Below are 13,830 nucleotides of genomic sequence, written 5' to 3'. Positions count from 1 at the left end.
CCATTATTGTGCATACCAAATACGTATGTACGTAAGACTAGAGGCTTGTCAGTATAAACATACCGGTAGTCATGCAAATCGGATCCACTGCAGTTGAAGCAGCATGGCTTTACGTTTGCGAAAGAAGGTAGGCATTTCAAAAATATTTTCTAACCAAGGAGTGAACTCGTGAAAACAGTCTTGTAACTCAGTTTTTCGTTTATTTTACAAAATATTACAAAAATGGAACCAGAACTAAATATAGAAAATAAAGAGACATGCTAAGGAATTAGCCACAGGTGATGTTCCATCTTCAGTTTCCTTAACTAGGAAGTAGGAATATAAACATATCTGGGGACAAAACATGCAAAGAAATCTTTTACAAAGCATAACAGATCCAGACATTTAGTTTGCTAAATTCTTTAAGAGATGTTTAGTTGTAAAAGGACCCATGTTTATATTCATTTTGGATTAACTTTAGTCTAAAACATAGGATGTGGGGGAATGCAGTAGCACGCACTACTACCGTTAGTATTCCTGGTACTCACTGAGGCATACATGGCTTTAATAACTTAATTTGTTTCTTTACATATATTCAAACTATCCAATACTCACTTTGCTGTCACTGTACCAGTCTGTATGTAATATACCGCCCAGCTGTCTCACTAGGCCTGATGATCTTTACTACCTGGAAAAAGAAAGTGAATGAAAGTTCATAGTTATATTTTCTCCTAAATACGACAACTTTAGATATAATATGGTAGGTTTAAATGGTCATCTAGAGTAGACTATTCAGCAACAGGCACCTCCATGGCCCAAACTAGCTAATATGGTCCCAGTGCCTCAAACAATTCAGTGGTAATTAATCCATATTTATGAAAGCAATAAGTTGGTAGGTATATAATGTCAGCAGGGGGGAAAGCGATCTACTGCATCAGTTTGGTTACCTGTCCTCTTTTCAGGCCAAAGTAGCGGGCCACAGGGTCCCCTGCCTGGATCCTTGGTAGCTGACTCTCCTTCAGTTTGCTGAGGTTTAAGTGTAAAGGAATATCAAACATACCTGGCTTGTACAGTTAAATATCAGTAGCAGCAGTAAATACCTCAATCAGGTTGTGAAGCACAAATGTATAACATCAGTCCTTCCTCTTGAATGAACTGTGAAAGGATACTATCTTGCCAGTAGTTCGACCACTTCCTCTTTTGTCATGACAATGTGTTCAGGAACAAGCTGAAAGACAAAGAACAGCGTCACTAAGATATATTTCCCTATTCGAGCCTAGAAAATAAAGAGGATGGTGCACGGAGGCGCGGCCTAGGCTCCTTGGGAGGTTTGCACATGTGCAGTGTAAACAGGAACTGCGATGATGAAATGTTCCAGCAGAGGTGCTAGATTAAAGCTCATAACTTGTGATGTAAATACTGAGATCCAGAACAGTTGAGAATTAAACAGCAGCCACCCTTCCCTTTTCAAATGTTTTGTATCATCCACAGCACTTGAATGAACAGTATCCATGACTCCATGTTCCTTTGTCATTTCACAAAAATAAAAGTTTGACACATACTAAAGAACATGGGAAATCCACAAAAGAAAATATACAAAAACATGAACATTTAGTGAATGTACTTGTCCTTTATCTTTCAGTCTGTTATACACAACATATTTTCCACAGTTATGAAATTGATATACTTTTTAAAATAAAAACTAAATCTACTTTGTACTATTCTCTTTTTGTGATATCATTTTTATTATTTCAGTTCCGGGTCAGCAACTCTCATGCACCTTAATACTCTATGCTAGCACCTCTGCTGGAACACTCCATCGCAGTTCCGGTTTACACTGTGTGCAAACCTCCCAAGGAGCCTAGGCCGCGCCTCCGTGCACCATCCTCTTTATTCATTCTAGATTTGAGCATAATGGGAGCAGTAAAGGGTCGAAACAATGTGCTGTTTACCTCGTGTTCTGTGATGTTGATGAGCAGTTCTTGCTGTAGAAACTGTTCCAGAATGTATTTGGGGGCCATGTCAACCAGAGACTGAATATAGAAATGTATGCCCAGAAATAATTAGACAAATAGTAATCTTAAAGTACAGTCAGTGCCAATTACAATATGCCCACCACCCCAATGCATAAGCGCTAGAGTCCCTCCCTATTATAAAAGCAGATCTACAAGCTCACAACACATTGAAACACAAAGCGTTGAGCAAATTGGCTATTTTTTGGCAAAGATTTGGTGTAGTGTAGCATAGTTGCCCATATGTATATAGTATTCTAAATATGTCTTCTAAATCCTAGGTTTTCTGAAAAACACATGTTGCTATATCAGTGGTGCTTAAACATTTTATGTCAAGGCCTCTCTCTTTGGTACAATAGAAGTCAATTCAAATTACATAAAAGTTGACTTCAATGAGTTACATATTAACTATAATATACATGGCTTATCATTGATTTACCTGTTTGGCTGATGGCGTCATGCCCATCTGAACAACAATGATGGCACGTGTGATGTTCTCCTCCTGCATCCTCTGACAGTACATCTTGATGGTTTTGATTCCAACCTTGGGCTCCTCTGATAGGTGAAGAGACATTATTAACAACAACACTGACTGTTATATTCTTGCTGGATATTAAACGACTTCGTTTAAAATTGTCACATTTGCCCTCTGGCATTAATAATTGGCCATAAACCCACCAGGAAAGAAAACAAACATCTGGTCAGTGGGGTCATCATTGTGTGCAACCAGCACAGTGAGATCTGTCCGTCTGGGTCGACCCTCACTGGGCTTGTCGCCAAACTGACTCTTGAATTCGTCCAGAGTCTGGTCCAACTCATCCTGGGTCACCAGATAGCCTCTGTCATGACACAGCTGAAAGCAGAGACAACAGCAGGTTGGTTTAGCAGTGCACGAAGCAAACAAAAGATTAGCTCCGTTTCTTGGAACCTCTATATCTACGCTGCTACGCTTTAGCTCCGAGATGAGCTAAATGAGATAAAGCGTAGCAGCGTAGGTTCCAAACGGAGCTAACAAAAGATCAGCACAATCCTGATTAGACACATTTCTTATTATAAAATGTGATGATGAATAATACCTGCAATGGTACTTTAATGTGTCAATTCAACTTTAAAACTAAGTATATTGTATTCATATATTTGAACGTTAGATAAACGTTCAAGTGTACTTTATTGGGTCGTCCACTCAGTTAAGTTTTTTGTATTGAGTTGTGCTTGAAATGTACTGTAATTCTTCAAACTGTTAATACTTCAATCAATCAATAGATCTAAATTACTTGATGTAGCTACCCTACAGCTCGTAATGAAATCTCATTCACACAACAGCACGGGGCTAAACGACGTTTAGTTGTTTTTACGACGCACCTGCATGATTGTTTTACGGATTTTCCAGAGCCTGTATGTTTCTTCCTCGTCATCCATCTCCTCTCAGGTGAATGTATGATGTGGACTTTTATTAAATCCGTTTTTTATTCAACTCTCTCTGTGATGTGCTACTCTCTCTCACTCACGTTTCCGTCTAACGTCGCAAACTGATGACGTTTATCTGTCTGTGTCATCATCACTGTGCGACTGAGATCCCAAAACAAAAACAAAAAAGGATTAATAGAAAATAGAAATCTAACTCTAACATATTTGATGAATTCATTATTTTTGAAGTGTGTGTGTGTGTGTGTGTGTGTGTGTGTGTGTGTGTGTGTGTGTGTGTGTGTGTGTGTGTGTGTGCATCTCGTAATTAAACGTTATTTTAAGTAAATAGCCGCACCACGACACGGCGAGGACAACATATGAATGAAAGTGTATTTTGATAGATTCAATGTGGGCTTAAAGCAAACATTATGTACTTTTGTTATGATTGGTATTCATTCAATCAATCAATCATTCTACACGCCATTCCAGCTCAAGTAACCTAACGTCACTGACTGTAATAAGTAAGCATTGACTCCAAGTTCCGATCAATGGACTTCAAAATAAAGGCGTATTTTATGTTTTTCAGAAAAAGACGGGGGAAAGTAGCAGGCAGCGTTGATTCAATGTAAGGAAAGCACGAGATATGTTGGCCATAAAAAACAGTGAAACTGTAAGCCATATGTGCAAATAATGACAAATGTCTTAATAGTTAAGTAAAAAAAAAAAAAACTTCATATTGTAACATATTTGACTTTTATTTTTCAAACTACCAAGCGGATGTAAGAAGCTTACGCTAGTCTGATGGGCTCCGTCTTTTGAGCTAATTTAGAACTTCCTGTCTGAGAGCTAGCTAATTTAAGACATCCGGTTGCCTTCAGAATAAAATAAGGTTATTTAATTAATAATTATTACATTACATTATTAGTATTATTATTACATTACAGTTATTGTAAAGACACACATTATGTTTCTGTGTAAAAAATAAGTAATTAAATAACATCAAAAAGTTATCTAAATGGATAAATGCTATTCACTGGAGTGAATATTCTATTATATTCTAAAAACGACTTATAAATCCTAAAGCCTTGTCTATACTTCACTGTGCAACGGTCCTATGCTGGACAATAGCAGATATGCAAACTCACAGCACATCTCATTCAAGACACTGAACTTGCAGATCTGCCATTTTTGAACACACTATAAAGTTAACCATTTATATCATGCTGCTCTACGTGGCACTGCATTCTGTGACATTAAACCAAATGGCATTTTCCACTCTATGACACTACTGTTCTACATTTTTGTCTAATAGAATAGGCTATTAATTGAATCAATCAAACTGCATTAACTAACAGAGATACTACTAACCAAGCTATCCATGTCAACATGCTCTATAGGAGTCTCAATAACAGGTATAAGTAACGTTTAATGTTTAGTAATTTTAATGTAGCAGAAGAGGCCATTCATTGAACAGAGTTTTGCACAATTTTAACATCCCAGATCGATTGAAATATGAATCTACTGTGCTGTGCTACACCATGATATATTAAGAGTACAATAACATTCCATTGTGAATAAAACGTATTAACCACAGTGTAATGCTAAAGGTTTCATCACAGGGCTGTCTGCTTCATGTAATATCATTAAAAGTGTTGTTGGTGACAGTTATATGAGTTGGAAGCATTAAGACCCATTTTAACCCTCAATGGCTTCCTTTCTGACAAATAACGTTATTGTAAAAAAAAAAAAAAAGATTCACGCGTTCATATGTAGCTATTTTGCATTAGAAGCGGATGGGACCAAGGGACCCGGATGTAACGTAGGGGCAATATGACTACAATATGACTACAATATAGATTCGCGGTTAAATCTCGCGGGCGTGGCCTCACACCGGAAGGAAGTGCCGCCGCCCTCAAATACGGAAGAGACGCGTGGAGGTAGGTTTGGTCAGTGTTTGTTTGGAAGTGCCACGTCACCATCGGTCTTCGGAGCAAGTAAGTGATAAATGTTATTTAATACTTAACGCTGTTGTTGTTTGTGTGTTCAAACGTCTATCACTTGAAGTTACTTGTTATGATGTTTATATATGATGTTTGTACGAAACTGTAAAACAGTGTTTCAGTAGCCGAATGGTTAGTGTCGAAGGTTTATAAACAACTATGCCCGACCTCAATGTTTACTAACCGTCGACAGTACCCACTCGACTACCGAAACACGGCTTTAAAGAGTAGTATTTACATATCTAAACACAACAAGTAACTTCAAAAGTGATAACATGTTTGAGCCACGGACCACCATTTCACATTAATAGACTCTCACAATGGTGGTCAGTGGCTCAAATGGGTCTGAGAGACTAGATGGCCTCAAATGTTGGTCCGTGGCTCAAACGCTGAATAAATAATCGACTAGAGGTGAGAAGAGTATTGTCTGGTAGGTAAAAGGACAAACATTCTGTGAAAATTGGCACGAAGCAACAAACATTCTTTGAAATTGGTGGGAAACGATCCCGGGCACTCATGTTAACAAAGCTCAGTCACTAACCACTATCGCTATGCTACAATCAGCATTATAAAATCCAAGGATCAAAAGTAGCAATCTTCTACATTCTCTAATTGTGTAGTTTTTTGGAAATTAAGCAGATGCTTAACAACAATTGAACTATTGAGAGTGTAAAGATCTACTATTGGGGTCAATTTGGTTACCTAAATTAAATTGCTCTGTATTGTGACAGTAATCATTGCTATAGAGTGTGTGTTCAGTAACAGTGTTAAATAGCTCTATAGTGTGACAGTAATCATTGCTATAGTGTGTGTTCAGTAACAGTGTTAAATAGCTCTATAGTGTGACAGTAATCATTGCTATAGTGTGTGTTCAGTAACAGTGTTAAATAGCTCTATAGTGTGACAGTAATCATTGCTATAGTGTGTGTTCAGTAACAGTGTTAAATAGCTCTATAGTGTGACAGTAATCATTGCTATAGTGTGCGTTCAGTAACAGTGTTAAATAGCTCTATAGTGTGACAGTAATCATTGCTATAGTGTGTGTTCAGTAACAGTGTTAAATAGCTCTATATTGTGACAAAATCATTGCTATAGTGTTTGTTCAGTAACAGAGGTCTCCCGGTCTCTCCAGTTTTTTGTTAAACACAGTCCCATAGTAGTAACAGTACCTCCCATTCACTCCCTTTCACTCTGAATGGGAGTGACAGTCCCATAGTAACGGTACCTCTCATTCAGTCCCATTCACTCCCATTCACTTTTATTCACTCCCATTCAGTCACATAGTAACAGTACCTCCCATTCACTCCCATTCACTCAAATAGTATCAGTCCCATAGTAACAATACCTCCCATTCACTCCCATCCACTCCCATGCACTCCCATAGTATCAGTCCCATAGTAACAGTACCTCCCTTTCACTCCCATTCACTCCCATAGTATCAGTAACTCCCATTATCTTGCAACACAGCAGCCAAGTATATGCAGAACACATATACACGCATTTGACACAAACAACAAGACAATTTACATACATAAAGACATGAAGACAAGAGCAATATCCACCGCTTAGATTATCCTGTGGCTACTACAACTCCTGATTAAACCCTTTTCTATTTATTAAAGAGCTGGAGAGACAGGAATATTCCTGTTACTGAACACACACTATAGCAATTATTACTGTCACAATAACTTTGTACTTTTGCTACTGATGTTTGTGTGCAACATTTGAGCTGGTGTCAAGTCACCTTAATTCAAGTGATAGATTATATACAGGGGCATGCCATATGGTCTACCTGCACAGCCTTTGTGATTACTGGTAGATCACGATGTACCTTTTGGGCACCCCTGCAATACAGGATTCCTGTCCAGAATTGTTTTTTATTAAATATAGAGGGTTTAAGTGTAGGGTTTGTCATGTTGGTGTTCTCTATAACTTTTCGTCCTGGGCATGACGTTAAACTGTCCAGTGTAACTCCAAGTTACATGGGGTGGGTATGGTTTGAGAGTTTGTGATGCTCAGTTCTTTTTTTGCGTCTCGGTTCCTCAGGTGGAAGCTGCATAGTTGGGTTTTTGATGGGTTGGGTTTCAAGTGGCTGGTCGTTTGTTTAGATATTGAAAAGGAGGGGGGCGAGCGCGCTACCTTGTGGGAGGCCGTTCTTTTCGGCTTTCCATTTACTCCTCTGGTCATTTAACTGAACATAGAAGCGCCTGTTGTTGAGGAGGCTTTTCCTGACCATTGTGCGGTGTTGGACAGTGTCGTAGGCAGCAGAGAGATCTCTGAATGCTGCTCCAGTTATTTGTTTCCCCTCAAACCCATCCTCAATGTGTTGGGTGAGGTTGAGCTCTGTCCAGCACAGGAGCGGCTGGGACGGAAACCAGCTTGGTCTTTAGTCAGCTTGGTATCTATGAGTGGCAACAAGGCGTTGGAGTAGCAGCTTCTCATATAGCCTTGTAGGTGATGCAGAGGGAAATGGGTCGGTAGCTCTTTGTGGATAATGGGTCTATGCCAGGTTTAGGGATTGCAACCACGTTGGCCTTTTCCCAGACAGAAGGGATGGTTTTCTGTGCTATGCATGTGTTCAGCATCCCCACAAGCCAGGTCTTTGCGTTGGGTCCCAGGTGCTGTAACATTTCTGCCAGTAGGTCATCAATCCCTGCTGCTTTTCCGGGTTTCAACTTTCCCATTGCAGTTTCAAGTTCTTCTAGGTCGAAGGGTTTGGTTTGAGGGCTGGCTGATTGTGGTTGGTCTGATACCACTGTGCGATGGTATTCTCCTGTGGGTCGGTGGCGGTCTTGGTCACAACTGGTGGCCAACAGTTGTAACCAACACCGCCACCGACCCACATAGAATACCATCGCACAGTGGTATCAGACCAACCACAATCAGCCAGCCCTCAAACCAAACCCTTCGACTTAGAAGAACGTGAAACTGCAATGGGAAAGTTGAAACCCGGAAAAGCAGCAGGGATTGATGGCATACTGGCAGAAATGATACAGCACCTGGGACCTATCGCAAGGACCTGGCTTGTGGGGATGCTGAACACATGCATAGCACAGAAAACCATCCCTTCTCTTTGGAAAAAGGCTGGAGTAGTTGCAATCCCTAAACCTGGCAAAGACCCATTATCCCCGAAGAGCTACCGACCCATTTCCCTCCTCTGCATCACCTACAAGCTCTATGAGAGGCACTACAATTTCTGAACAGACTATATTTACATCAATATGTCTGGGTCCCCACCTACTCACTCAGGGTTGACGTGTCACACCTGCAGTGATGGGAGGGGCACCAAAATGTGGTATTTTGATTGTTTAATGGGGGCACTCCCTTAGTATAAAAGTGTATGTTTTGTGTACACATGACCTGATGAAGATCAAATGGATCGAAACGCTGTCAGTATTTCAACAAAGAACGTCTTTCTTATACCTGTGGTGTGCGGGCTCCATCCAATACCTACACCAGTTGTGATGCAACAGAGTTTGCTGTGACCGTTGTGAATTATGGGTGGTGTGGTTTTTGCCAAGACGGTGGATTGTGGCCCATGCCTTCCTGCTGTTATTTGACATGTTGGTGTTCTCTATATCTTTTCGTCCTGGGCATGACGTTAAACTGTTCCGTTCGAGAGGACCAGCGACCCTCGAATGTAAACGGCCACGAAAGGAAATTATGTGTGTGTGAGGTGTTCTCTATAGGTTGGGTTTCAGGTGGTTGTATTGTAGTAGCTTGACATTTCTTGGAGGGCACTTTCAAGGACAGACTCAATCTTCTGGAAGTCTGCTTGTTGGGTCGTAATGCAGAGGTTGTCGGCGTAGATGAAACGCTGGCATTAGGCATTGGGTAGTGGCTGGTCGTTTGTGTAGATATTGAAAAGGAGGGGGGCGAGCACGCTACCTTGTTGGAGGCCGTTCTTTTGGGCTTTCCATTTACTCCTCTGGTCATTTAACTGGACATAGAAGCGCCTGTTGTTGAGGAGGCTTTTCCTGACCATTGTGCGGTGTTGGACAGTGTCGTAGGCAGCAGAGAGATCTCTGAATGCTGCTCCAGTTATTTGTTTCCCCTCAAACCCATCCTCAATGTGTTGGGTGAGGTTGAGCTCTGTCCAGCACAGGAGCGGCTGGGACGGAAACCAGCTTGGTCTTTAGTCAGCTTGGTATCTATGAGTGGCAACAAGGCGTTGGAGTAGCAGCTTCTCATATAGCCTTGTAGGTGATGCAGAGGGAAATGGGTCGGTAGCTCTTTGTGGATAATGGGTCTTTGCCAGGTTTAGGGATTGCAACCACTTTGGCCTTTTCCCAGACAGAAGGGATGGTTTTCTGTGCTATGCATGTGTTCAGCATCCCCACAAGCCAGGTCTTTGCGTTGGGTCCCAGGTGCTGTAACATTTCTGCCAGTAGGTCATCAATCCCTGCTGCTTTTCCGGGTTTCAACTTTCCCATTGCAGTTTCAAGTTCTTCTAGGTCGAAGGGTTTGGTTTGAGGGCTGGCTGATTGTGGTTGGTCTGATACCACTGTGCGATGGTATTCTCCTGTGGGTCGGTGGCGGTCTTGGTCACAACTGGTGGCCAACAGTTGTAACCAACACCGCCACCGACCCACATAACTACACCAGTTGTGATGCAATAGAGTTTGCTGTGACCGTTGTGAATTATGGGTGGTGTGGTCTTTGCCAAGACGGTGGATTGTGGCCCATGCCTTCCTGCTGTTATTTGTCATGTTGGTGTTCTCTATATCTTTTCGTCCTGGGCATGACGTTAAACTGTTCCGTTCGAGAGGACCGGCGACCCTCGAATGTAAACAGGTGTTGGGACAGGGTCAGGTGTTGTCTTGATGCATCCTATGATGATGCCACAGGTGTCATTTAGGGCTGTGTCGACCAATTTGGTGTGACGGGATAGGCTTGTAGGTGATGCAGAGGAGGGAAATGGGTCGGTAGCTCTTTGCGGATAATGGGTCTTTGCCAGGTTTAGGGATTGCAACCACTTTGGCCTTTTTCCAGACAGAAGGGATGGTTTTCTGTGCTATGCATGTGTTCAGCATCCCCACAAGCCAGGTCTTTCCGTTAGGTCCCAGGTGCTGTATCATTTCTGCTAGTAGGTCATCAATCCCTGCTGCTTTTCCGGGTTTCAACTTTCCCATTGCAGTTTCACGTTCTTCTAGGTCGAAGGGTTTGGTTTGAAGGCTGGCTGATTGTGGTTGGTCTGATACCACTGTGCGATGGTATTCTCCTGTGGGTTGGTGGCGGTCTTGGTCACAACTGGTGGCCAACAGTTGTAACCAACACCGCCACCGACCCACATAGAATACCATCGCACAGTGGTATCAGACCAACCATAATCAGCCATCACTCAAACCAAACCCTTCGACCTAGAAGAACTTGAAACTGCAATGGGAAAGTTGAAACCCGGAAAAGCAGCAGGGATTGATGACCTACTGGCAGAAATGATACAGCACCTGGGACCTAACTCAAGGCCCTGGCTTGTGGGGATGCTGAACACATGCACAGCACAGAAAACCACCCCTTCTGTCTGGAAAAAGGCCAAAGTGGTTGCAATCCCTAAACCTGGCAAAGACCCATTATCCCCGAAGAGCTACCGACCCATTTCCCTCCTCTGCATCACGTCTTTCTTATACCTGTGGTGTGCGGGCTCCATCCAATACCTACACTAGTTGTGATGCAACAGAATTTGCTGTGACCGTTGTGAATTATGGGTGGTGTGGTCTTTGCCAAGACGGTGGATTTTGGCCCATGCCTTCCTGCTGTTATTTGTCATTTGTCATTATGGTGTTCTCTATATCTTTTCGTCCTGGGCATGACGTTAAACTGTTCCGTTTGAGAGGACCGGCGACCCTCGAATGTAAACAGCCACGAAAGGAAACTGTGTGTGTGAGGTGTTCTCTATCATTTCATTCCAGACTTCACTGTCTATCTCCTGTGTTTTCCATTCATCTTGAGCGTTACACAGTCGTCTGATGTGCGGGGGGAGGTGCCGGCTAGCGCATAAAGGCACGGACGGGACAGGTGTTTTCTTGACCCATCCCGTGATGATGCGACAGGTGTCATTTAGGGCTGTGTCGACCAATTTGGTGTGACGTGATCGGCTCCAGCTTGAGCAGGAATACTCTGCTGTAGAGAAAGACAGGGCCATGGCAGTTGCACGGATTGTTTGTGGGTCTGCGCCCCACTTGGGAGTTCACTAGTTTTCACAGGATGTTATTGTGGGTGTTGACCGTGGCTTTTGTGTTCTCCAGGTGTTTTTTTGAAGAAGAGTGTCCTGTCCAGTGTAACTCCAAGATACATGGGGTGGGTATGGTTGGAGAGTTTGTGACCATCCCAAGTGACGCTCAGTTCTTTTCTTGCGTCTCGGTTCCTCAGGTGGAAGCTGCATAGTTGGGTTTGTGTGGGTCTTTCTTTTTCTGTCTTTCTTTCTTAGGACGGAGATCAAGGTAGACGCCATAGGAAGGCTCAACACTAGCCGATGCCCCTAGAGATCCATCCCAAAGCTTCCCTCAGGGAGCACAGCAAGCCAGCTAGCCAGCAAGCCTGCCCAGTCAGCCAACGCAGCCAGTCAGCTCCGCCAGTCAGCCAGTGTAGAAAGTCAGGCTGCCAAGCCAGAGCATATCAGCCCTTGCAGTCAGCCATTGCAGCCATACCAGCCTTGCTCAGTAAGCTCAGCCAGTCCTCTCTTGAGGCCTGGCTCTCTGTCTGCCTGGCCCGGTCTGCCCTGCCCTGCCTTGCAGCAACAGAACCAGCCTTTCTGGAAAGCCAGCCAGCTCAGAATGCGAGCTGAGCAAGCCAGTGCAGCAGCAAGCCCAGACTAGGTTACCGCAGCCTTACTGTGCAGCCACAGCCACTCAGTCTAGACCAGCAGGAGCTGGCCAGGCTCCAACCCTTGCAGCGCAGCCGTAGGCCGGATAGTCCCCCTGCCTGCACTTTGTTGCCTTCCTGGCCTGTCTGCCTGCCTAGGCGCCTCGGTCTTCCTGTCTGTCTGCCTTGGCCTGCCAGTCTGAAACTGGTTTAGACTAACTGCGTGCTTGCCAGCTGCGCTGGCTTGCTGAGCTCGTATTCTGAGCTGGCTGGCTTGCCAGCAAGGCTGGTTCTGTTGCTGCAAGGCAGGGCGGGGCAGACCGGGCCAGGCAGACAGAGAGCCAGGCCTCGAGAGAGGCCTGGCTGAGCTGACTGAGCAAGGCTGGTATGGCTACAATGGTTGACTGCAAGGGCTGATGTGCGCTGGCTTGGCAGCCTGACTTTCTACACTGGCTGACTGGCGGAGCTGGCTGGCTGCGTTGGCTGACTGGGCGGGCTTGCTGGCTAGCTGGCTTGCTGGACTCCCTGAGGGAAGCTTTGGGATGGATCTCTAGGGGCATCGGCTTGTGTTGAGCCTTCCAACGGCGTCTACCTTGATCTTCGTCCTAAGAAAGAAAGACAGAAAAAGAAACACACACACAAACTCAACTATGCAGCTTCCACATGAGGAAGGCAGGCAGGCACGCAGGCAGGCACAAGCTGCCTGCGTGCTTGCTTCGCCCTCCAGTTGCTGCTCCAGTTATTTGTTTTCCCTCAAACCCATCCTCAATGTGTTGGGTGAGGTTGAGCTCTGTCCAGCACAGGAGCGGCCGGGACGGAAACCAGCTTGGTCTTTAGTCAGTTTGGTGTCTATGAGTGGCATGAGGCGTTGGAGTAGCAGCCTCTCTTGTAGGTGATGCAGAGGAGGGAAATGGGTCGGTACCTCTTTGGGGATGATGGGTCTTTGCCAGGTTTAGGGATTGCAACCACTTTGGCCGTTCTCCAGACAGAAGGGATGGTTTTCTGTGCCATGCATGCGTTAGGTTCCAGGTGCTGTATAATTTCTGCCAGTATGTCATCAATCCCTGCTGCTTTTCCGGGTTTCAACTTTCCCATTGCAGTTTCGAGTTCTTCTAGGTCGAAGGGTTTGGTTTGAGGGCTGGCTGATTGTGGTTGGTCTGATACCACTGTGCGATGGTATTCTCCTGTGGGTCGGTGGCGGTGTTGGTTACGACTGTTGGCCACCAGTTGTGATGCAACAGAGTTTGCTGTGACCGTTGTGAATTATGGGTGGCTCCCTGAGGTCCTTGATCCCCATGGGGTCCAACAGTGGTCATTGAAGCGTGCACAGACATGCACAAATGCACCTACACACGCACAGGCGCACATGCGTATGCACACCTGGACCTGTAAATGAACAACAACACAAAAACTAAGGCACTGGTGTCGGACTTCTGGTTTACCGGAACGGGGTTCAACTCCCTGCAGTGCCCTGCTCAATGTGTTATATTTACATGGTTCATTGGTCCATGGTCTCAGGTCATTGAGCGGCACGCTATTGTGTGCGATTCTTCATCATTGTTGAGGATTTAAAAAAAAGGTGAAAATCAAGGAAAAGCGAAAGGCTATAGTCCATGGTCACGGACCGCATA

At 44.2% G+C, this 13,830-nt stretch overlaps 1 protein-coding gene across 1 annotated transcript; it reads right to left on the bottom strand.

Moving 5' to 3' along the window:
- Positions 1-180: 180 nt before the first annotated feature.
- polr2eb (RNA polymerase II, I and III subunit E, b) lies at positions 181-3,503 on the bottom strand. Its single transcript, XM_083767827.1, has 8 exons — positions 3,354-3,503; positions 2,670-2,844; positions 2,431-2,546; positions 1,932-2,012; positions 1,149-1,207; positions 927-1,005; positions 595-667; positions 181-330 (listed from the first exon to the last, which is right to left on the bottom strand). Exons 1-7 carry the CDS (start codon positions 3,408-3,410, stop codon positions 602-604), a joined length of 633 nt encoding a protein of 210 aa, XP_083623953.1. The 5' UTR covers positions 3,411-3,503; the 3' UTR covers positions 181-330; positions 595-601.
- Positions 3,504-13,830: the final 10,327 nt, after the last annotated feature.

This window comes from Protomyctophum parallelum (genome assembly GCF_964188405.1).
Source record: "Protomyctophum parallelum genome assembly, chromosome: 6".
Taxonomy (NCBI): domain Eukaryota; kingdom Metazoa; phylum Chordata; class Actinopteri; order Myctophiformes; family Myctophidae; genus Protomyctophum; species Protomyctophum parallelum.
This window is presented reverse-complemented; position numbering and strand designations above follow the sequence as displayed.

What these genes read in the sequence shown, in the direction of transcription:
- polr2eb (XM_083767827.1), bottom strand. Translation starts at nt 3,410, where the DNA reads ATGGATGACGAGGAAGAAACATACAGGCTCTGGAAAATCCGTAAAACA. An exon ending in GATGTTTGTTTTCTTTCCTG is followed by an intron (nt 2,547 to 2,669) that starts GTGGGTTTATGG and finishes TTCACCTATCAG; the next exon opens with AGGAGCCCAAGGTTGGAATC. An exon ending in TCAACATCACAGAACACGAG is followed by an intron (nt 1,208 to 1,931) that starts GTAAACAGCACA and finishes TTTGTCTTTCAG; the next exon opens with CTTGTTCCTGAACACATTGT.